General features: G+C 42.3%; 1 protein-coding gene across 1 annotated transcript in view; it reads right to left on the reverse strand.

Moving 5' to 3' along the window:
• The window catches only part of LOC148147147 (putative G protein-coupled receptor 139), a 169,751-nt gene extending 144,235 nt beyond the window's left edge, over positions 1 to 25,516 (reverse strand). Inside the window, exon 1 of the mRNA XM_087996855.1 lies at positions 25,384 to 25,516. Within this exon, the coding sequence (XP_087852981.1) occupies positions 25,384 to 25,516 (133 nt within the window). The remainder of the gene's footprint in view (positions 1 to 25,383) is intronic.
• Between the last annotated feature and the right edge of the window lie 787 nt (positions 25,517 to 26,303).

Consider the following 26,303-nt stretch of genomic DNA (forward strand, 5'->3'; position numbering starts at 1 on the left):
GTATCCAAACAGCTAAGTTCCCCTGTATCCCATTCCTCCGGACCTTCTGTATGAGCCTACCATGGGGAACCTTATCAAATGCCTTGCTGAAGTCCATATACACCACATCCACAGCTCGACTCTCATCAACGTTTCCAGTCACATCCTCACAGAACTCGATAAGGTTTGTGAGGCATGACCTGCCCCTCACATAGCCGTGTTGACTGCATTTAATCAAGCCATGCTCTTGCAGATGGTCATAAATCCTATCCCTCAGAATCGTTTCTAACACCTTGCAGACGACAGGCGTGAGACTTACTGATCTGTAATTGCTGGGATTTCCCTATTTCCTTTCTTGAAGAGAGGAATTACATTTGCCTCTCTCCAGTCCTCAGGTACGACTCCGGTGGAGAGTGAGGATGCCTTTCACTGATAAGACCATTTTCATCCAAATGAGAAAAGACCCGATCCCAGAACGGAATAGGGAGTACACAAAGGCATTTCACACTTGTGTGAGGAATACGAGAATGGTCAAAGAACGAGTAGCGTCGATCAGGGATAGCATAGGGAACTTCTGTGTGGAGTCTGAGGAGGTAGGGGTAGCCCTAAATGTGTTTTTTGCGTCTGTCTTTACGAAAGGAACGAGCTTTGTAGTGAATGAAACCTTTGAAGAGCAGGTGTGCATGCTGGAATGGATTTCGATAGAGGAAGCTGATGTGCTGAATATTTTCTCAAACATTATGATTGAAAAGTCGCCAGGCCCGGACCGGATTTGTCCTCGGCTGCTTTGGGAAACGAGAAATGCAATTGTGAAATGCCTTTGTGTACTCCCTATTCCGTTCTGCCGAGCCTTTCTCGTGCCCCCTCTTGGCTCTCCTCAGACCATTTTTGAGCTCCTTCCTCCCCTGCCTGTAATCCTGTAGAGCTGAGCTTGACCCTAGCTTCCTCCACGTTATGTAAGATACCTTCTTCATTTTGACGAGAAGCTCCACCGCTATGGCAGATTACTGAGGGAAGGGAGACAGGAAATAGCTGGGGCATTAATAGATATTTTTGTAGCATCCTATAACACAGCCGAGGTCCCGGAGGACTGGGAAGTTGATGTTTAAGAAGGGTAGCATGAAAAATCCAGTTAATTCTAGACCAGTGAGCCTGTCATCAGGAGTAGGGGAGCTGGCAGAGAAGATACTGAGGGATCGGGCCTTTTCTCATTTGGATGAAAATGGTCTTATCAGTGAAAGGCAAGATGGTTATGTGCAGGGAAGGTCATGTCTTACCGACTTAATCGAATTCTTTGAGCAAGTGACAAAGTTGATTGATGAGGGAGAAACTGTAGATGTCATGTACATGGACTTCAGGAAGGCGTTTGATAAGTTTTCCCATGGTCGGGTTATGGAGAATGTGAACTCACATGGGGTCCATGGTGTGCTAGCTGCATGGATAAAGAACTGGCTGGGCAACAGGGTACAGAGCGTAGTAGGGGAAGGCAGTTTCTCAAAATGGAGAACTGTGACCAGTGGTGCTCCATTTAAGATGTTTCCAGAAAGATACATGAATGGGAAGGGAGCAAAAAGTTACAGACCCTTAGAAAATAGGCGACTGGTTTAGATAGAGGATCTGGATCAGCGCAGGGTTTGACTGACGAATGGCCTGTTGTACTGGAATGTTCTTAGTTCTAACATTACCAAAGACCCATCACATGCCTGTTAAGATCTCCCACGACCTCTTCCATCAGGCTAAAAGATACAGAAGCTTGAAAACACAGATCAACTGGTTCAGTAACGGCTTTTTCCTGGCTGTTATTAGACGGATGAATGGACTCTCTAATCTCAGATAATGCTGATCTTGTTCATGTTGATCTCACCTAGCGCATGGTCTGTGCAGCGTAACCTATACGCCTCTCAAACATGTTTTACAGCCATCGTTCTGTACATCCTTGCTTACTACGATCTGCCTAGACATCTTGGTATAGTTCAAAATAAATCCTCACCTCCATCCCCTCCAGCTCTCTCCAGCTCCCTCCAGTGCTCACTCCCAGCTCTCTCCGGTCCTCACCCCCAGCTTCTCCCATACCCCCCAGCTCCCTGTGACCCCATGCCCCAGCTCCCCGTGTCCTTTGTCTCTTCCTGTGTCTCTCTCCCTGTCTGTTTCCCTCTGTTTTCCGTTTCCCTGCCTTCTGTTTCTTTCTGCTCCCTCTCCATGTGACGGTTTGTTTCCTTGTTTTGTTTCCGTTCTCTCTTTGACTGACTGTCCATGTGTTTCCCTCGCTGTGTTCTCTCTCTCCTTTCCTTCGTATCTATCTCTTTCTCCCTCGTTGTGATGGTGATGGCTTCTCTATTCATTTGAAGCAGGTGATGGCTCATCGGTTCGATGCTGGCAATGCAATTAACTCAACTGGGTTTTGATATCGAAGACATAATTTAAAATTATCGGTTAAATTTCGATTGTTGTCAAAACAGCACCCAAAACATGGGTATCCATTTAACAGCCAGTTGTTACATCTAACTATTTTGGAAGGTATAGGACAGATGTTAGGGGTAGGTTCTTTACTCAGCGAGTCGTGAGTTCATGGAATGCCCTGCCAGTAGCAGTGGTGGACTCTCCCTCATTATGGGCATTTAAGCGGGCATTGGATAGGCATATGGAGGATAGTGGGCTAGTGTAGGTTCGGTGGGCTTGGATCGGCGCAACATCGAGGGCCGAAGGGCCTGTACTGCGCTGTATTCTTCTATGTTCTATGTTCTATATTCTATGGAACACCCCGTCTCGCAATTTTCCGTACACTGGCAACTGAAAGCATTCTAGTCACGTGCATAATGGTCTGACATGGTAACTGCTCTGCCAGGACCATAAGAAACTACAGATGGTTGTGTGCACAGCCCAGCTCATCACGGAAGAACACCTTCCGTCATTTATACTTGTCATTGTCGCAGAAAGGCTGGCAACATCAAAGATCTCTCCCAAACCGATAATGATCTCCTACAACCTCTTCCAACAGGGAGGAGACACAGAGGCTTGAAAACCTGGACCAGCATGCTCAAGAACACTTCCTTCCCTACTATAATTAGACTGACGAATTGGCATCTCTAACTTTTCAAATAATATTAATCTTGCTAATGTCGATTTTGCTTTGCTCACCTCTTGTGAAGCTGTAACCATGTATGCCTCACAGTGTGTAAGTACCCCACGATCTCTGTTTTCTTGTTTACTATCATGTGCCTGCACTACTCGCAAAACAAACCTTTCCATTGTACATTTGGCTGAAATAAATCAAATCAAATCAGATCAATCACGTGGACTGCAGTGGCTCAAGATCTTCTCAAGAGCAACTGTGAAAGTGAACTAATGCTGGCCCAGTCAGAGATACCCATATCCCGTTAACAAATGTAAGAAAATGACCACACGCAGGGAATACTGACAGGGGAAATCAAATCGCTTAAAACATGATCTTAGACAAATACAGGTTTCCCTCGCTATCTGAAAGAAACCGTTCACTAGCTGGTATGGTGTAAAGTGCAGTAGCACTAATTTATATGGGAAAAGCTTCGCCTTTCTTCGTAAAAGTGAAAATTCTCTTCGGATTTCTTATGGTTAGAGTAACAAGGCCCTAATGTAGGTCATTCAGGAAGGGAAGTGGCGAAAAGCGAACTTTTGAAAAGCGTGGAATACCTGTATGTACATGGGCATGATATTCAGGAAGATGGGAAAGGCGAAAAATAAATGAGGTGAATCTCACATTTTATTTCCAGCCCAGCTGATCATCATTCTCTTTGTTTGCTCTTTTTCTTCTTTATCTTTCTTTCTCTATTGATTCCTCCTCCCCTTCAAAGCAGACTTCCCTGTCAACGGTATTAATCACACTCCTTTCCAGCTGCTTTCAGTTCAGGAAAGTTTCCCAGCACTTTCTGTTCGTTTCTTTGCATTTCTTTCTATAATTTCAGAATTACTTCCTTTATTTGATTTCACCTTCAATTTTGTTAATTCGTGGGATGTTGGCATTTGTGGGAAGGGCAGCATTCAGTTACCATCACTAATTGCTCTGATTATGAGGCCATTCCACAAGCCAATATAAAGTAAAGCACATTGTCATGGGTCTCAAGTCACAATTAACCCAGACTGGGTAATACCATTAGATTTCTTTACCGAAGGTGATCAGGTTTTCGACAAAATGTTGCTTTTGTTTGTTTTTCTTGAAATTCACTTTTATTCTAAATCTTATCATTTTTATTTAAGTTCTGTCATCAGCTGTGGTGGACTTGAAACACTATTTTTTCGTTTAATAAGCTTAGTTTCTGAATTAGATCCAGCGAAATTCCTACATTCATAAATTGTCCTAATCATGAAGTAACTTCCGAGGCAAGAACAATTTTATGATTGAAATATTTCCAATCGGAAAAGTGGTCAGAAGAGAGCTTGAAACATTCAGTCTGAATTTTATAAACGTGCAGCCAATGGTTTGTTCAGCAACAATACTGACACAGAGATGAAGATTGGGGATATGAGCAGCTGGGATGGACAGGTTTGGTGACAGAGAGAACAAGAGACATAAATCAGACATAGAATATAAAGTTCCTAAGTGTGGAAACAGGCCCCTTCAGTCCAACAAATCCACACTGACCCTCCAAAGCGTAACCCACCTAAACATGTTCCTCCTATATTTACCCCTGACTAATGCACCTAACCTAAACATCCCTGAACATTTTCGGCAATTTAGCATGGCCAATTCACTTAACCTGCACATCTTTGGATTTTGGGAGGAAACCGGAGTACCTAGACGAAACCCACGCAGACAATGTGCAAAATCCATACAGGCAGTCACCCAAGGCTGAAATCAAACCTGAGTCCCCAGCGCTCTAAGGCTGGAGTGCGAGCCACTGAGGCGCCGTTCTGTCCTGGGTGACGTGTGTCTGGAATGCATTGCCCCGGCTGGTGATTGATCAGGGAATCTCACAAACGTTGCAAAAAGCCTTTGGATATGCACTTGGTGGTGCAGGCTCGCATTTTCATTCAATTATGCTATGTGGTGTCAGCCACGAAAACTCAGATATATTCTGAAGCAATAGTTAATGACAGTTCCTGGTTTGTTCCATTGACTGTACTCAGTAAGTGAGCCTCTTGTGAAGTGCTAGTGTTATCTCCCACTTTCTATGTAAGTGTTTCGGTTTCCTCGAGTTGATAATGTAATTTCCTGAGTCGACGATGTAATTTCCGGCCGTTTTCCTCAGAGGGTGGTAAATGGAGTCAAAATTGATGTATTTGGTGATGGAGTTCCAGTTGGAATGCCATGTTTCTAGGAATTCTTGTGTTTGTCTTTGTTTGGCCTGTCCTAGAATGAATATACAGACTTAGTCAAAGTGGCGTACTTCTTCATCAGTACATAAGAAATTAGTGTTTGAGTCATGTACTTTGTGGCTAGTTGATGCTCATATATTCTGGTGACTAGTTTTCTGCTTGTTTTTCCGTTGTAGAGTTTGTTATAGTTCTTGCAAGGCTTATTGTTCCAGGACCAGAACAGACAAAGATGTTAATTTATTGCGGTGGTCAAAAGTATGAAAAAAGTTGCAGAGTAGAAAAAGAATACTCTATTAGTTGGCATTACAGCATCAAGGAATTCCAGTTTCAAGGTTGTCAGCAAAAGAGCTAGGAGGGAAATAAGGAAAAACGTTCAGAGAGTTGTTAAGAATTGGAATTGACATGACTGGGAAAGTTGTGGATGAAGATTCAAAAGAGAACTGGATATATATTTGGAAATTATGAATTTAACGGGCAACAGAGAGAGGGCTGGCAAATGGGATGTGCTTGGGAGACATTTTTGGAACTGATGCATACATAATGGCCAATGCCCTCCTTCTTTACTTTAATGGTTTTTACTCTATCATGTGCCAGCTGTGAATAAAAGTCAGTATCCGATTATTTCACTGTGTAAATACTGGCAAATATGTGATTATTTAGTGCAGCATAAGCATTTCAAATGCAAGTATTGCAAGGTCAGCTTCATTATGAAGTCTAATTATTACTCAGAACATGAATATTTTACATATTGTATTCTAATTACTAAAACAAATACATCATTGCTTTGTCACAAAACTCTTTGGAAAGCTTTGACTTTTCACTGACACGATATTATGTTCGTGGGTTTTTTTTCTCAGTCCAAATTTCATATTAAACACCATTCATTCTAAAAAAATGCAAGTTTTCAAATTACTGTTCATGAAAATTTGATAACACAAATAATTTATTTAGTTTAATGTTCACAGTCCATGTTGAATCATTGCCATTTTTAAATTGCTGGCAAATAGCTGAAGATCGTACATTTCAGTGAGAAATTAAACTGGTTGTTAATATATATATGTATGAGAACGCTAATTCTATTTGTATGTACAATCGTTTGCTCACTCTGAACATGTAATCATTCAGAAGCCAACCATAAAAAAATTGGAGTAACAAAACATTGCTTTGAATTCTGACATTGAATATCTAATTCTGATCAGCACACGAGTTATGTACTTTCTTCGATAAAATAAAATGTACATGCTTTATTTCTGTATTAGAAAATCTTGACAGGAGTTTATGTTTATGTTCCATAAATATGGAATCAACATAATTAATGTAGGAGATTATGGTTCAGTTGAATGATTATCGTTCACATCTTATTTTTGCACAATTCATGAAATATAGCAAACATCCGATTATTGTTAGGGTCAGTAAACTCAACACCTTGCAATGAGCTATGCTGAAACTTGCTTCCAATTTATCTGAAATCATTTACAGTGCTATTGGACCTCACAGCTGCCTGTGATACAGAGAGACTCAGTGGCCTGTTCCAAAATCTGTGCATTGAGCTTCGAACCTGGTTCAGGGCAGTCAGTCAAACATTACTTCAAAACAAATAATTTGGAATCCACCTTGGGCAGGGGGAGAACCCGCCAAGAGACTATCACTGGTCTTAGTGTAAGTTCAAATGTTGTCGAGGTTAAATACTAATGGCTGACCAGCAACCAATCTTTAAAATTCAACTTCAGTCAGAGCCTGTCCCAGAGAGCAGACGTGTTGACATGGAGAGCCAGAATCACACAAAACAAGTTACCTACGGTGATGAAACCTGACCTGCCTCCCAGACTCCATAAAACTGCACCCCGGATCAGATATGGGTGAAGACGTTAACAAGTTGACAATCTATTGCAGTGTCTTGTGTCTCACAAAGAAACCTCTAAATCCATATCTAATAAATGTCACCTTCACATTCTCCAGCATCAAAATAAAATAAAATCTCTGTGAATGGTCAGAGATGACTACATGGATCACCCAGTAGGATGTATGTGAAGTAACCAGTAGCAAACAGCAATCCAAAAATCACATTAATAACTGAACTTGGCGGATTCCGTCTGTTCTATGTAAACACACATATTATACTGGCTTTCAGGTGACTGTAACAATGCACACCATAACTGGAGGTTTTGGCCTTACAATCCTCCAAAGCTTCCTGATCTCACACACATCACTCCCTCACACACTCAACAATTGATGAGAATCCACAAGCTGGGTGAAACTGGAAACATAGAACAGTGCAGCACTGTGCAGGCCCTTCGGCCCTTGACGTTCTGTCGACCTTTTATTCTACTCTAAGATCAGACTAACCTCCATACCTTTCGTTATGCTATCATTCATGTGCCTATCCAATTAAAAAGCCCTAATACCGCTTACTCTACTGCAACTGCTGGCTGTTCATTGCACACACCCACCACTCTCTGTGTAAAGAAACTACCTCTGACATCTCCCCTAAACCTTTTTCCAATTACCTTAAAATCATACCCCGTCGAGAGCCATTTCCACCTTGGGAGAAATTCTCTGGCTATCCATTCTATCTATACCTCTCATCATCTTGAACACCCCTGTCAAGTCACTTTCTATTCTTCTTCGTTCCAAAGAGGAAAACACCCTAGCTCCCTCAAATTATCTTTGTAAGACATGCCCTCCAGTGCAGGAAGCATCTTGATAAATCTCCTCAGCACCCTCACCAAAGTTTCCACATCTTTCCTATAACGAGGCAACCAGAACTGATCACAATATTCTAAGTGTGGTCTCACCAGGGCTCCATAGAGTTGCAGCATAACCTCGCAGCTCTTAAAATCAATCCCTCATCTAATGAACACATCACACACCTTCTTAACAACCTAAAAAACCTGGGTAGCAACTTTGTGGGAGCGATGCCATGGACCATTAGATCCCCCTGTTCCTCCACAATGTAAGAATCCTGCCTTTAACCCTGTATTCTGCATTCGACTTTCCAAAATGAATCATATCCCAGTTTTCCACATTGAACACGATCTGCCACTTAGCAGCCGAGTCCTGCATACTGTCAATGTCCTGTTGCAAACCAGAACAGACCTCCACACTATCCACAATTCCACCAACCTGTGTTACATCATCAAACTTACGAACATACCCTTCCACTTTGTCGTCCAAGTAATTTATCAAAATCACAAACAGCAGAGGTCCCAGAACCGATCTTTACGGAACACCACTGCTCACCTTGTTCCACACTGAAAACCTCCCACTTAGCACCACCCTCTGTCTTCTATGGGCTAACCAATTCTGTATCCAGACAGATCGATCTCCCTGTATACCATGCCTCGTTACTTTCTGAATGAAACTACCACATCCCATCCTCAAAGAATCCAGTAAGTGTTGTGAGGTATGACATGCCCCTCACAAAGACATGCTGACAATTTCTTATCAAACTATGATTTTTTCAGAATCCTTTCCAATATTTTGCCCAATGCTTATATAAGACTGACTGGTCTGTCATTCTAAGGACAATACTTATTTCCTTGCATGAACAAGGGAGTAACATTTGCCACCCTCCAATCATGCGACACTACTCCATTGGAGAGTGAAGACGCAAAGAAAGTCGCTAAATGCACAGAAATCTCTTGCCTCTCTTCCTGTAGTAACCTAGGGCGTTTCCCTTCTGGCCTAGCGAATTATCTATCCTTGCGTTTGTATCAATCAGTCTGTATTCACCTCAACTTGTTTACTCCCTGTCCAGCCAACTGATTGACTGCTTTCCATTTCAGGGCTCTGTACAGTGCTGCCTTCCTGAACAAGTATGGTTCCAAATATCCTGTGTATTATGGAACGGGAAACATGGGAATGGCAGATGCCCAAAGCTTTGGCTCTGTTACTCCTCTGTTACTCCTCTGTTACTCCTGACTGGCTGTGCTTTTCCAGCGCCACAATTTTCGACCCTGATCACCAGGATCTGCAGTCCTCATTTTCTCCATTACTGAGGGCTGTCCCCTCTGCACATTGAGTAGGGAAATAATCAGCAGAAAATCGTTGTATCTGGATCTGACTGTTCAGTTCTGGAAAGTTGCATTTGATGAACAAATTTACTAAAAACGAAATTAAAATTCAACAAATATTCATTCATTCGCAGAGTTGCAGTTTTGGTTCATGAATTGGACAGGTTGATAACGAACAGTGAATGACTGAAGAACTCCGAGATACAGAGTATTTCAGGTGATTATATTTGAGGTTGGATGTGCTTTACCTTAATGCTGGTAATATTATCAGGCAGACAGATATGATAAGGAAACGAGGTGACATGTGGAAGTGTGACATTTTTGCCATTTCTGAGATGTGTTTGAGGGAGGTCAGGGCTGACAACTCAATATTCTGTGGTACCAGAACTACAGTCAGGGCAGGAGAGGGGGTAAAAGAGGAGGTGGTGTTGCCTTATTAATTATGGAGTCAGTTACTGGCGTAAGAAGGGACGATATCTTGAAAGGATCTTGTAAAGAGGCTTGGTGGTTAGAGCTCAGGATCAAAACCATGACAGAAACACTGCTAGGGACATATTATTTGAACCCCCAGATAAAGGAAAGTAAGGGATCAGGTAGAAAACCAAGATACTGAAGTGTGTAAAAACAATAATAGGATCATTATATTCAGACATGTCAATTCCAAATATTCATTAGGTCAGTGATAACTTTTTTAAGCGGGGGCAGGTGCTTTGAAATTTATTCCAGAGAGCTTCTTATATTAACATAGAGCAGATACAACAATGGGCAGTGCAGTGCTGGGCCTCACTGTGGGGACGAAGCCAGTCAGTTCTTCCAGGCAGAAGTGGGAGAGCATTATAGGACCAGTGACCGTGACATCACACATTTTGACTTTGCTGAGGAAAAGACCCAAAAAATGTGAGAAAAATAAAAGCTTATTGCATTGGGGAGACAGATTTTATGGAAAAAATGACAGGATCTGGCCAAAGTGCAGTTGCTTCTGGGTGAAACTGTAACAGAACAAGGTGGGGTGGAGGTTGAGGGATCATTTGATTAAAATTGAATTGATGACAGTGTCGGCCCAGCATGTTACACCGATGATAAAATTTAGGAAAACAAGCCCAGAAAACCTCAGATGTCGATACAAATCCCGAACAGGATGAAAAAAGAAAGAGAAGCTTAAAGCAGGTACCAAGTGAGCAGGTCAATGCAAGTCCTAAAAGACTATGGAAAGTGTCGGACTAAATTTAAAAACTCAGTGGAAGAGCAGAAGGAGGGGTGATAAAACATTAGCGGTTAAGATTAGCAAGAATCCAAAGTCACTTTTTTTGGTTTATTAGGGGGAAGAGGATAACGTGGGGGAAAAAAATGGGAGTATTAGCGAGAGAATATGTTAAACACATCCTACGAATCGGTCTTCAGTTTGGAGGAACTAAGGAAGAATTGGAAGTTTATGCAAGATAGAGTGGACAAATCACCAGATTAAAGACCACCAAGTATCACATTAGTGAGAGGGAAACGATTGTAGAAAATTCGGAGGACTGTTGAGGCTGGATCATTAAATATCTTCAAGGCTGAGACAGACAGATTTTTATACAAGTGTTACAGGGAAATCACAGGAAAGTGGAATAGGGGATTAACAAAATAAATATAACCTAATCGAAGGAAAAGCAGACTCAGTGAGCGGACAGACATATTGTTGCCACTGTGTCTAATGGTGTTCTTTTCCAACAGCCCTGTATTCACAAGAACATCAACCTCTCTCACTATGGAGTGAGACACGGTTTGGAATGCAAACGAGGGATTCAAGAAATTCCTAAACGCGATACTAACAGATAGAAAGTACGAGAGGACTGCAATAACACGGATTGCCTGTCGGGGTGAGGATTTGCATTGACACAGTCACCACTACCAGATGGAAGACCTCAGCAAGTCACCCTCCAAGGCCAAGCAGAGACCTGCATTGGAGAGCACGTAGTCAGGAGCCAGGTGTCAAGGAGAGCTGAAGGCCTAAACACTACATCTCTGTCGTGTCTCCTTCCTTCTCTGATCAAAATTAAATGTGGAGGGGTAGAGAGACACGCCGTTGTAGCACAGTAGGCAGGAAGGCTTTCAAACGAGAGGCTCCAGACAGCTCCAGTTCAGCAAAATGTACATGGAAACTCAAATAAAGTTCTTTTAACTTTATTGTTACAGCAGTCGAGATGGCATTTAGGGCAGTCGCACTCTCCTCTTGTGGGATGTGGCAGCTCAGGGAGATTTCCACCGGCCCTGATGGCTACACGTGTGGGCACTGCAGCCAGCTTCAGCTCCTGGGAGACCGTGCTAGGGAGCTGAAGCTGGGCATCACGTTGGCTCAGTAGTTAGCACTGCTGCCTCAGCACCAGGGACCAGGGTTCTGTGTCGAGTTTGCACATTCTCGCCGTGTCTGCATGGGTTTCCTCTGGGTGCTGCGGTTTCCGCCCACAGTCCAAAGATGTGCAGGTTAGGTGAAAGGTCATGCTAAATTACCTGCAGTGTTGCGTGTAGGGGAGTGAGTCTAGTTGGGCTGCTCTTCAGTGGGTTGGTACGGACTTGTTGGGTCAAAGGGCCTGTTTACACACTGTAGTAATCTAATCTAGAATGCACTCAGGGTAATTCGAGATACTGACCGAGATAATGACTGCAATATTCCAGTCCAACGTTCATCGCCCTGAGTTTACCTGTCAGTCCTGTTGTGTTTGATAAACACAATTTAATCCAACAGGTGTTTCTTGCTTCCTGTCATGTACCAGGCAGAGAATAGATGGGCAAACACCAGGAATGGCAAAGGGAGTGCAGGAATCCCCTGTAGCCATTCCCCTCGAAAACAAGTAGACCATTTTGGATTGTTGGGAGCTATGACCGTTCAGGGGAAAGCAGCAGTAGCCAGTTGGTGGTACTACCTCTGGCTCTGGGGGACAGCGGGAAAGGGTAAAGGTAAACAGGACGTTAAATATAGGAGGTTCGATTGTTAGTGGGAAAGATCAGAGATTCTGTGATCACAAACGGGAATCCAGGATGGTGTGTTACTTCCCAGGTGCTGGGGTCCAGCATGTCTCCAAGTGGGAGGGGGAGGGGTAGCAGTCGGAAATCATTATGCATGTTGGCACAAATGATACCCGTAGAAATAGGGACCAGGTCTTGCAGTGTGATTACAGAGAGCTAGGATTTTTTTTTAAAAGCCTTGACAGTGATAATCTCCTGAGAGGAAGATTACTGTCTGAGACATGCACAGGAGGGGACTCCAATATTTTGCCGGCCAGTTTTGCTAGGGTTACAAGGAAGGGTTTAAACTAGATTGGCAGGTGGTGGTATCCTCAAGAGCAAGGAGGAAAGTGGAAGGAGATACAGTAATCAGAAATTGGAAGGTTAGGCAGGGAAATGACAGAGAGAAAGTACTGCCTTTTGGATAAAATTGCATCTGTTTCAATGCAAGAGTGCTGACAGGTAAGGCCGATGAAATCAGGGCGTGGATAGGTACGTGGGACTGGGATATTATAGCCATTACAGAAACATGGCTAAGTGATGGATAGGACTGACAGCTTAATGTGCTGGGGAACAGATGCTTTCGGCAAGACAGAGATGGTGGAAGGAGGTGAGGGGGAGTTGCATTTCTGATTAAGAGGAGAACCACATCATTAATCAGAGATAAAATAACTGATGGATCACCCAGTGAGGCTTTGTGGGTGCAGCTTAGAAATAGGAAGGGAATGGAGAGGTGATTGGGGTTGTAATATAGGCCCCCAAATAGTCAACAGGAATGAGAGTAACAAATATGCAGGGAAGAAAGGGAGACCTGCAGGAGCAATAGGGTTATCATAATAGGGGATTTTTTTTCTAATACAGACTGGAGCAGCCAGAGTGCTAAGTGATGTGATGAGGTAGAATCTGTTAAATGTGTCAGGAAAGTTTCCTCAAGCACGGGCAAAATTCGAAATTTTCTTAGTAAATAGGGTATGACTGGTGACTGAGTTAATAGTGGGGGAGCACTTTGGGACCACCAGCCATAGTTCTATTAATTTTCAAATAACTATGGATAAGAACAAAACTGGTCCTCAGGTTCATGTTCGGACTTGGGGCGTGGCTCAGGTACAGGCAGCTGGGATCAATGGAATCCCTGGAGATAGATGAGAGATACAGGAGTTTACTGAAGAAGGAAATCAGTAGGGTGAAAAGGGGCAAGAAAGAGCCTTGGCTGAGAAAATTAGGATGAATCCAAAAAGGTACTTTAAATATATTAAAAGAAAAAAATAACAATAACCTCAAAGACCAATTTGGACAAGTATGTGTGGAACTATCAGAGTTGATTGAAGTCCTCAACGAATATTTCTACTCTATATTAACCATGGAGAAAGACATGATGACTTGAGAACTTGAGGAAGTTAGTAGAGATATTTGGGGACAATCCAGATCATAGTAGAGGAGATTTGGGACGTACTGGAATGTTTGAAAGTTGGTAAATCTCATGATCCTTATCCGATATATCCAAGAACACCTCAAGGGGTTCCAGAAGAATTTGCGGAGACCCTGGCTTATAATGTTGATCATCATTAAAGTAATGTCGCAGAAGACTGGAGGATAGAAAATATTGTGCCCTTATTCAAGAAGAACTGAACAAAAGAAAGCCTTGGAACTACAGGTCAGTAGGTAAGTTATTTGAGAAGGTTCTGAGGGACAAGATGTACATGCATTTAGAAAGACAGGCTTTGATTAGGAATATAAAGTGTGGCTTTATGCAAGGAAGTTTATGCCTGACAATTTTCTCAAAGGAATTGGATAATGTGACCAGGAATATTGACTTGGATGGGGCAGTAGATGTCGAAACATGTGGTGTTGGATAAGCACAGTAGGTCAGGCAGCATTCGAGGGACAGGAGAATCTGTTTCGGACATAGGCCTTTCATCAGGAACGTCCAAAACATCGATTCTCCTGTTCCTCTGATGCTGCCTGAACTGCCGTGTTTTTCCAGTGCCACACCTTTCGACACTGAACTCCAGCATCAGCCGTGCTCTCTTTCTCCAAGGGCGGTAGGTTTAGTCAATATGGATTTCAGTTACAGCAGAACAGAATGAGGCTTTCTAGCCCCTGGAGCCTGATATACAATTACTGGATTTGGCCAATAAGTCCCTAGGGTCTTTAAAACTGTAACCAGATCATGCAGCACCAGTATCCTTTTGCACAGCAACAGGATCAGTCTATTCAGCTACTTGAAGTCAGTAACACGGGAAAAGGAAGAGGCCACAAAGTGACTGGACTATTGGGTATACTGGAATAAAACCAGGCTACATAGCCCCTCAGACCTGCCCTTCTATTCAGTAAATCAGGGCTGATCTGCACTCGGCCGCAATTTCTCTTTCATGCTCAATCCTTTGTCGTCCTCGACTTTCAGTCGGGTCAAAATCCATTGACACCCACTCGCACACCCCAAACGTTTCAGTGATGTAGCCTCCCCTAACTGCCTGGTTCCAACCGTCACTACCCCCGGAGAGAAGGAAACACTCCCCACACATATACCTTGGCTTATTGACATGGATAGAAGATATGAATACATCGTAAAGTGACTGGCCCTGAAATCAAGACAGGATTTGATAAAGCAAGATGTCAAGGAGACTGAACAAAATCGAACTTGATGGGAATCAGTTGCAAACTCCCCACTGGTTGGATCATTAAGAACACAATGGGGCTGGTGGACATCAATCCTCCCAGTCCCTGGATATCTCTGTGGGAAATCCTCAGGGGAGCTTCGTTGGCACAATCATCTTCAGCTGCTTCATCAATGTCTTTCTCTCTGTCATACGATCAGAGGTGGAGATGTTCTGTGAAAATTATACAATGTTCAGAACAATGAGTCACCTCCTAAGGTACTAAAGTATCAAATCTGGACAACATTCAAGCTTGTGCTGTTAATGTATAGATAACATTAATCAAAAGCACTACTGGCCACTAAACATTCCCACGGTTTAAAGAAAGAGGAACCCCTTCAGCATCTCTAGCTGGTTTCATAGTAATATAAGAAAGCCATTCAGCCCATCAGATCTATTGGATAACAATAGGCGCAATGCATTCACTCACTCCTGCCTATTACACAAGAAGACAATTTAAAAGAAAAACAGGTGTTGGAATCCAAAATACACACGCAGGAAGCTGGAAGAACAGAATAAGCAAGGCAGCATCAAGACGTTGAGAAGTGAACGCTTTGGATATAACCCATCGTCAGGGCTGTGGATGGGAGTAAGGGGGTCTATAGATAAAGTGGCGGGTGAGGGAGGAGGAGGCAGAGTGGCGAGGTGGGGGATAAGTGAACACAGATAAAAGGTATCAGCGAGTTGTTGATGGGAGTGCTGAATCCAGTTGGTAGCTGGTCAAAAGGTTGCTCAGAGGAATGGAAGGGGGGGGGAGGGCTTGGGAAGGGAGTCGGGGGATTGGAAGGGAGGTTATTTGAAATTAGAGAATTCAATGTTGAGCCCCCGGGGTGTAGGCTGCACAGGTGACAGATGAGATTTTATTACTCCAGATTATGGTTTGGTTCATTGTGGCAATGGAGGAGGCCAAGGATGGCTATGTCGGAAAGGGATTGGGAAAGAGAATTGAAATAGGAAGTGACTGGGATGTCTTCCATTCCACCTAACGACCCTACCTTTCAGCTCCCAACCGGATTCATCACTCCCATCGCCCAACCAGGTTGTACCCACCACTTGTGTCCACATAGCCGTAACTCACCATCCCCCGATCTCCCCACCCCAACCACTCCCTTCCCTCTTTATCTGCAGCTCTTCCTACCCCCAACCCAGTTCTGAAGGACAGTTATACCTGAAATGTTGACTTTCCCAGCTCATGATGCTGCCCGGCTTGCTGTGTTCTTCCTGTTTGTCTCCGATAACTCAGGAAGTTAGAGTCTAGTTAGCACAACGTGCTGGTAGGCAGAAACCATGGGTTGCCCACTGAAGTCCTTGAACCTCTGCCCTCGGGCCAGGAGGAAGACATTCAGTCCCTCGAAACACTGACACATGAACAGAAGAGGCCATTCAGCCACTCCAAACTGTTACACTGAAATAGGAGGATTTCATTGTTGCTGCAACACGACAAACCAATGAGGCACAAACTGCACAGACAGACTGCTCCAAATTGTTCCTCCTGGCGCAATTGCTAATGGTACGTATTATGTTAACGTGGTTTGCTGACCATGAGGAGGGAAAGTGATTGGTTTGTACCAAGTCCCAAGGAGGCACCTTCTATCTCCGAGATGTTACGGACTAGGCTAGAACAATCAAAACGGTTTTAAGCAGGCAGCCCAGCGCATACCTTTGCAATTTGTTTCGGTAAGTGTACAATGAAAATTAGCCGGAGTAATTTAGCTAGGCTGACTACTAGATTTTAAAACAGACAAAAACTTTATTCATAAAATTACACAATGAAACACTGAACAGAATAAAGAATCACGACAGAATTCAACCTATCCAGCTAGACTTAATTATGCTGTTCCGAGCATACACAACTGTCCCAATAAGCAAACTCCCAATAAAAACCAGTATAAATGGAACACAAACTTACAGGTTGAAGTTGAAGGTCAGAAAAGAGAGAGTTTCCACACGGCTCCCAGTTGAACTTCCCAGTTCAAGACTCAACTGAAAACTGTACAGCTCAGCGAGTTCAACTAAAATAGCTCACCACTCTCCGTACATTAAACTGGCCACTTATAAAGCATGACCACTTTGGCCTGAATTCTCATCTGTTTCCATATAAACAAAAGGCCTCTGAAAATCCTTTTCATCTCTTTACCAGCTTGGCCCCGTTTTATTGTAACTCTGAAAAAAAAACAAAGACAGAGTCTCCTTGAGCCAAGGAACAGCTTTTAGACAAAAAAATGGACTTGCTTTGTGACATGTCTCTCCAATCCCTGAAAAAAAAAGAACCACCGATACTAAAAGATGGCTGCATTTTTAACCCTTCAAACCCAGATAGTAGTCTCAAAACAGACAGATACACTATACTCACCGTAAACATTCAAATATGCACAAACCCCATGCAAATTCAGGCGGCGGTATACCCACCACCGAACACCTCCGTATCTCATTCAAGTCTCAATAAGTCATCAGCTTTCACGTTTCACAACCTGCCGCATGCAAAATTGTCAAGTTGAATGGCTGCAACAACAAGCTCCATCTAAACAGTCTGGTATTTTTTACCTTAATTTTTTCCACAAATGTCAATGTGTTGTGATCAGTGTATACGATTGTCTCAGATGCATTGCTAGTAATATAAACACAGTTATGGTGTAATGCCAACACCAAGTTTAAAGTCTTTTTCTCAACCGTTGAACATTTCTGCTGATGAACGTTCGACTTCCCAGAAAAATACCCGATGGGTCTTTCTATTCCCTCATCATCCTCCAACACCGGACCAACACCCACATCACTGGCATCGATAGCCACCTTGATAGTCTTCGAGTAACCTAGTGTAGCTAATACTGGGGGCAGTGATTAACACAGTTTTTAGGCTGTAAAATGCCTTTTTACAGTCCTCTGTCCTCTGTTCTTGCCCTTGACAATTTGGTGAGTGGAGCAGCCACACGGCTTAAAGTTTGGCACAAACTTTCGGTAAAATCCTGTCAATCCCAGAAACCGTAGCACTGCATATTTCTTTTTGTCGACGGTGTGAAACATTCCCCAACTACTTTCGTTTTTGTATCTCATGGGGCCATTTGTCCATGTCCAATAACGTGACCCAGGAAGGTTACTTGGGCTTACTCAAATTCACTTTTAGCTCGGTTTACCACCAAGCCCGAGTCCGATAAATGCTGTAAATGTTCCTTCCATGAGTGACTAAAAACCACCAGGTCATCAATGTACACCACATAGTTGGGTAATCCAGCAATGACCTTATTATCAGCCTCTGAAATGTGGCTGGATTGTTTTACATACCAAATACCACAACATTGAACTGATATAGTCCATTTGGCGTTATGAAAGCCGAAATTGCCTTTTCTCTCTCTCTGACAGACGTCCGTACCAGTAGCCTCTGAGCAAATCCAACTTAGAAATGGAAATAGCTTCTCCCACTTTTTCGACACAATTCTCAAAGCATGGAATTGGATATGCATCAGTCTTTGTAACGGCATTGACTTTGTAATAGTCCACACATGGCCATTGGGTACCATCTGGTTTTGGCACCATGACTATATGTGAACTCCAGTCACTGTAACTCAATTCGATTATGACCTCTTGGAGTGTGCACTCTATCTCCTTCTGAACCTGTGCCAATTTTGGAGAGTCGTGCCTATAAGGTTGTTGCTTATACAGAACAGCATCTCCTATATCTAGATCATGCACAATTATGTTCGTACTTCCCAGTTTATTTCCGCATATCTCTCCACAAGATAGTAATAACGCTTTCAGGTCACTTTTCTTTTTTTGTGGAAGGTAACTCAATAATTTATCCCAATTTTTGACAATTTTCTCATAGTTCAATTTGATTTGAGGAATGTCCAATTCAGAATCCTCTGAACTTGGTTCTTCCTTCTGTGCTGTCATCATGAACACCTTCTCCTCTTGCTTTCTTTCCTTATCAAAATATCTTTTGAGCACATTCTTATGACACACTCTGTGAGATCTCATCCTGTCTGGAGTCCGTATCAAATAATTCACCTCATTCAATTTCTTCTCAATTTGATAAGGTACACTAAAACTAGCTTTTCAAGGCTCAACTGTTACAGGAAGTAACACCAATACTTTAATCCCAATTGCAAAATCGCCAATTTACGGTTTCTGATCCACTTCCTGTTTCATTGTATATTGCAATACTTTTAAATGCTGTCTACCCAACTCTCCAGCTCTATTTAATCGTTTCCTGAAATTTGACACATTGTCCAAATGGGTGAATTATTAATTTCTCCTTAACCAATGGTAATGGTCCTTTTACTTTATGCCCACAAATTAATTTAAATAGTCTGAATTTGTTCGATTCATTCTGTGCATCTGTGATCACAAATAGTTCAAAATGAATTTCCTTATCACAATCATCTGGATAAGCCTGACTGTAAAACCTCAACATGGTCTTCAGTGTTTGATGCCATATCTCTCATGCTCCCTGTGATAACGATTAGTACGCAGTAGATTTGAATTGTTTTATTACCAAGCTATCCATCATCACCTTGAATAGTTCGGATGAGAGGTTTGATCTGTCTGGATCTCTATTGGTAGTCCGTAACTAGTTAAAAAAAAGCATTTATTCTACAACTCTTTAAGCTGTGATGCTGCCTAATGGGTCTGCCCCTGGAAATATACTCGACACATTCATTATTGTTAATAAATACTTATTTTCACTTTTTGTTTGAGGTAGGGGACCTACACAATCTACCAAGACTCTAGTGAAAGTTTCCTCAAATGCTGAAATACGTATTAAAGTTGCAGGTTTTATTCCTGCCTGTGTGACATGTATGAGACGTCTGGCAAGATTCAAATACATCGTATGTAGTTCAGGCCAGTGAAAGTGTCTTTGTATTCCAGCCTGTAGTGTCTAACCCCGAAGTAATCTCCAAGTGGTACCTCATGTGCCACTCGCAGCACCTCCTTTCTATACCCAACAGGAAACACAATGTGAAGAATTTCTGTCCACGCCTGATCTGCTTCAATGAGTGCTGATCTCCATATCCGCATTAAGACATCATTTGTTAAGTAATAACACACAGGAATGCGCTCATTCTCTTTATTGCTAAATGTCTTTTGATATGACTTTTGTAACTCCTCATCTTTCTGCTGTAATTCAATCACCTAAGCAGAGCTAAAATACTTTCATGTTTTCATACTTGCTCCTTCTGTTCCACTTATCTGGTCAAAAAGAAACTTTCGGATAACTCTACGTCAGCTTCCTTATCTGTGCCTTTATCCTGCTTCAACCTTCTGATCACGCAATCAGGGGAAATTCCTGGATAAACATTCTCCAGGTCTTCAGTTGCCTGCATCTCCACTGGCTTTTCAACTAGAGTAGGCACGCCTACCAGTGAATCAGCTATATTATTTGCAAGGACAATTTTTATTCCTGGAGCTGAGAGTTAGGGGTCCAGTACTCCTACCACACATTCTCCACTCTTCTCTGGACTATCTCGCCTCACATTACATAACTGAGCGCTTTTGCCTCACTATGAATTCATGTTCCCAGCACACTTTCTGGCAATAATCTCTCAAGAGTGCATAAAGCCTCACCCCTCAGCATTACAGACTGAAAAGATCCTGTGTCAATTAATATTGGAACCTCCTTACCTATGTACTCCTGGCCTATGTGAATAAACTTTACCCTTCTATGTAGATTTTTTAACGCAGATTTAGCACGTCCACTGATAATGTTGTAGACGCTGAGGTAGTTGCCTAACTCCCCCCGTGCTTTTTGTTACTAGTAAAACGAAACTTCCAGGCTTGTCTGGTTATCCTACATCTGGTTTTCTCCCAGCCCACCAACACTGTGATTTCCAATGAAAACACCATAGTATTTTAACTTCTTTGTCCCCCTCAAGGTTTTCTTTATTACTGTGGTAAATTATCCTTACGTTCGACACTATGATCTACGTTTCCCTTTGCACGTGAGGATATCTCTTTGCTCCAAGTTCTGTCCCTCAGAAACCAGAACTGGTTCTGGAAAGCAAACCAAGTTTATGGACCAGTTCATAATCATCAGCTATTTCAGCAGCTAACCTTGCTGTTTACACTCTCTGCTCTTCCACCTGAGTTTGCACTACATCAGGCAGTGAATTTTTGAATTCGTCCAAATAGTAACCTCTCTAAGGGCATTTTAGCATCGCTTGAATTTTAAAGCTCTGATCAAACTATCGAAATTAGTCTATTTGATTCTTACAAACTCAGTGAAGGTTTGACCAGGATCCTCATTAGATTCCTGAAAAGTTGCCTATGCAGACCTAACGTTTATGTTTTCACATCCTCATACTCCCCATATACCTCCTCTGACAGGGATGTGAATACCTCACCAGTCCTATCTACAAGTTTCGTTTGGATCAACAAAACCCACATTGCCTCTGGCCACTGCATTTGTTAAGCCAACTTTTCAAATGAGATGAAAAGGGCATCACATTCTTCTCATCAAACTGAGGCAATGCTTGAAAATAATCAAACAGATTCTCACTAGGCCTCTAACTACCAGGGCCTTGCTCATCCGCACTCTCTTCCTTAGAAAACCCACCAAAGCTCTCTCTTTCTCTCTCCCCTTCTGCTCTCTCTTTTACCATTCTTTCTTTTTATTCTCTGTTCTGCTGCTCTCTCTACACCCCCCCCCCCCCCGCCTCTTCTTCATTTTATCGAAAGTCAAATGTTTCATTTTGGCTGCCCTTTCCTTACGTCTCGCTGCTAACTCAAGGTGTTTCATTTGCAACTGAATTCTTGCCATCTCGGATTCTGATGCTTTCTCCAGCAAGTTTAATTGACGAGCTACTGCTGTAATTATCTCTCCTTTCCTCACAGAAGCAGTCAGTTCCAATTCCAGCTTCTCTGCTAATTCTTGCAACTTGGTCTTATTCATTTTTCGTAAAATTTCCAAAGTCACTGCATGCACACTCAGGAAACGTTTGGCGACTGAAATAGCCATTACTATTCGAATCTTTGTCAACCCAATCAACGAATACCCGAACTAAAGACACTAGCATCTCCCACTCGCTGTTAAAAATCCAGCAATAAACCCCCAGTCTGTTATGGATGAGGCCAGACCACTCAAAACATTCTTAAGCAAGCAGCCCAGAGCATAATTTTACAGTTTGTTTTGGTAATTATCCAATGAATATTACCCGGAGTAATTTAGCTAGGGTGACGACTAGATTTTAAATCAGACAAGAACGTTATTTACAAAATTACACAATGAAACACAAAGAACAGAATAAAGAACCCGAACAGAATTCAAACTATCCAGCTAGACTTAATTATGGTTTTCCAAATACACACAATAGTGCCAATAATCAAACTCACTTGAAAAAAAACGTTATAATGGAATGCATGCTTCCAGGTTGAAGCTGAAGGGCAGAAAAGAGAGAGAGTTTCCACACAGCTCCCAGTTGAACTTCCCAGTTCAAGACTTAACTGAAAACGGTTCAGCTCAACTCAACTCAGCTAGCTCAGCTAAAAGAGCTGACAACTCCCCATTCATTGTCGAGGTCACTTCTAAAGCATGACGATTTTGGCCTGTAGTTTCAACTGTTTACATATAAATAAAAGGCCTCTGAAAATCCCTTTCGTTTCTGTACCAAACCAGACTGATCGTAGCCTGGCCCCGTTTTATTGACCCTTTGAAAAACATCAAGGACTGTGTCTACTTGAGCCAATGAACAGTTTTTAGCAAACGAGAAGGATTGGTTTGTGACAGATAAGACAGGCTAGTGTTCTGTATGGAGGTCAGAAGCTAGTGGGAATGCCTAACACTATCAGAGTATGGCTGATGACAGATTTGTGAACAACATGACGTTCAATGCAGGGTCACAACCCAACTGCACATCCAGACGGTGAGAGTTCATTCAGAACCTGGAGCTCTCTCTCTCTCTCAAACAACATGGGAACTCCATCGAGCTCTGTAACCTATCATAGAGTCATAGAATTCTAAAGCACAGAGACAGGCCCAATAGCACAAACTAGTTCATGCTGATCAAAATGTCCATCCATGCTAACCCCATTTCCCTGCGCTTGGTCCATATCCTTCGAAACCTTTCCTATCTATATATTTGTCCAAATGTGAAGACACATGTCATGGAAAACATGGTATATCTAATGCTATCCGTGTTTTGTTTTGGAAATAATGAGTGTTGATTGATAACACACTAGTGTTAATACAATCATGTTTTTATTCTTTTTGTTGCGTTACAGATTAAACACTCATTTCCTTCACACCATCACTGCAGGGGTTAGTCTTGTCAAACCTAATTACACCGTCTCTCTGTAGCAAGGAGATCATTGATTATAAATGAAAGAAAATACTGTCTCAAGTACACTCCACAACTGCAGGACGGAGTCTTCACACTTCTAGTTTAATCATTTTGTAATGAACGATACTATTCATTTATTGTGCTGGTTACTTGCTGAGCCATAGAGTCATAAAGATGCACAGCATGGAAACAGATCGTTTGGTCCGACCCGCCCATGCCGACCAGAGATCCCAACCCAACCTCGTCCCACCTGCCAGTACCCGACTGTTCTGTATGAATTTTGTTAGTGCCTCATGATCAAGGACATTCAGCTCCTTTTCACCAAGAGCACTTCCCATCATCTCGCCTTCTCATAAATACAAAATGCGAAGGATGGCATTTTTTGCCAATCATTTATTTGCCTTATGAAGCAAAGTCACACCAACCACAACATCACTATTGCCATTGGATTTGATGGGAGATACTGAGGAGGCGATGATGTAGTTGTATTGTCTCCGAATATTAATCCAGGGAATCAGGTAATGACCCAGACACCGGATCCGAATCCCACAATGGCAAATGTTGGGAATTGAATTCAATAAAATATCAGGAATTAAGAATCAAATGAAACAATGAACCCATTGTTGATTGTCCTACCTGGCACCCTCATGCCCTTCAGGAAAGGAAATCTACCATCTTCAGCTGGTCGGGCTTACATGTAACTCCAGACCCACAGCAATGTGGGTAACCTTCAGTTGCAGTTTGAAATAGCCAAGCCAGCCACTCAGATATATCAGTCACTTCAAAGCCTCAAAGAAAAGAAACCGCATGGACCTCAGCACTGACTACTTACAGCCCACAGACTGCAGTGGGTCAGGAAGGCAGCTCACTAAAACCTTCTCAAGGACAATGAGGAAAGGGAATTAAATGTTAGCCCAGCATCCGATTAATGAATAAAGGAAGATGATCCCATTCAGGGAAGAGAGAAAAACAGACATAAACAACTTTAAACAGGAACTTTGACATATAACTTACATGGTGATGAGTATCAGTAATATGGGAACAGGAGAAACATATGTAAGGTTTAATTTCATTTTTTATTTCCATCCCAGCTGATCATCAACAATCCCTTTGTTTGCTTCTTTCTCTCTATTTCTCTCTTTCTCCATCTATTCAACTCAGTCCTTCTCCACTTCATAACAGATGTTGGGTGTCACCAACATCAATCACGCTATTTCCCAACATTGTTCCGTTCTGATGTATGGTCATTAGAATCGAATTGCCAATTCTATTTTTCTCTCGACTCGAGGGGGCTGCCAAATCTGCTCAGTTTGTCTGGCACTTTCTCGTTCTTTATTGTTTCTGATCTGTTGCATCATTCTTTGCTTTATTTAACCTTTAATTTTGTTATTACTTGGAATGTCTGCATCGTTGACAGGGGCAGCATTTGTTGACCTAACCAAGTGTCATTTACTGCGAGGTCATTCTTTCAGGCAGTACAGAACCAAGCACATTGCTGTGGGTCTCACATCAATCTTTAGCCAGACCAGATAATAACGCAAGATCTATTTACCAAAGGACATCAGTGAAATAGATAAACGTATAGACAAAATGCTGGAAGTGTTATGGTTGTTATTTCCAATTCCTGTCTTTTTTATTTACTTTCTGACATCGTCAGTGGTAGGATGTGGAACAGTCTCTTTCTGTGTAATAACCTGTGCATCTGAATTATATTTCTTCCGACATTACAGCTCTGAGAGACTGTTCATGTTATTAAGTTATTTTAGAGACAAGAACAAAGTTGTGATCGGAATATTTGCAAATGAAAGAGTGCTTAGAGGAGAGGTGGAACCATAACGTCTGAATTTTACCAAAGCATAGATAATGGTTTATTAAGCGTCAGTTTGAAGCCAAGTTGGTGACTGGGCATATAATCGAGCTGGTAGTGGATAGGTTTTGTGATGGATAGAATAACGAGACATAAATGAATTTCATTTATTTAAATTCGGTATTGTGAACAGTCTCGTTCTCCGATGTTTGTGAGGGCGGGGGTGTGGGCGTTTCTGAAATTTGTGGGGAATCAATGGAATTTGCATTTGAAACTGAAGAAAATAGTTTCCGTCTTTGTCAAATACAGATAAGAGAAATAGCAACGAAATTCGCCATGGTTGAAGAGATTAATAAATGGATAGAGATGAAGAAACTTACCAGGAACACCAACAATAGCGAGGATAGGATAGTAACCCGCCTGGATAATCATCAGTGCACCATATATCCGATATGGTAACGGGAACCAAGACAAAGAAAAATAGGAAAGACCATCGGATAAACTCCTGTCCATTGTTGCAGCATTCCAGTCAAATGTTCTCAGATTCTGATCCATTAATGGATCATTCCAGACTATACTCAGATGTTTAAATCTCCTTTTTCTGTCTCTGCAGCTGCTGATCCCTTTGAGCGTTGGAGTTGATGCATCTGCTGCTACAATGGCATAAACCATTGCAAGAGGTCCCTTACTAATAGGAGACGGAAAACATCCAGTGACATAACTAGGATCCATGGAGACTGGCATCACTCACAGTCACTGAACAAACAGCTCCATTTAACCCCTTTCAGTATGGTTCCTTCAGTTCACAAAAACTACTGGACTGGAATGAATGTATTGCACCGTTGGCTATTGGTCGCATCTCCCATCACCCATTGCTCTCGTGAAGTTAGTATTGAGGGAGAATGATGCATGGTTTCCTATCGCAGGCTAGATTATTCTGCTGCGTTGTCCATTTGCAATACTGTAACCTGCTGAACCTCCCACCACCACCACCCTCAAAAACCACAATCTACATGCTGTTACCGTGCAGATCTCTCCTCGACTAGAACAGGCACCAGCCAATATATTTACAGTGGATATATTTGCAGTCCAATGCATAGGAAATGCGAATTTGCCTGGGTATTCCTTTAATTGGTCTCATAAAGCAATTTTGTACCTTCAACATTCACTGTGGTTCATCACTTTTTAAAATATAAACTCACAAACACCTTAACACACTTTATTAAGCAGAAGTTTCTTCACATTCTCCTCATGGTAGCATCATGCCAGGGTTTAGTCTGGTGAAGACCCTTTGCTGATT

Source organism: Chiloscyllium plagiosum, unplaced genomic scaffold (genome assembly GCF_037043375.1).
Source record: "Chiloscyllium plagiosum isolate Xiang-an unplaced genomic scaffold, Cpla_swu_hap1 HiC_scaffold_18, whole genome shotgun sequence".
Taxonomy (NCBI): Eukaryota; Metazoa; Chordata; class Chondrichthyes; order Orectolobiformes; family Hemiscylliidae; genus Chiloscyllium; species Chiloscyllium plagiosum.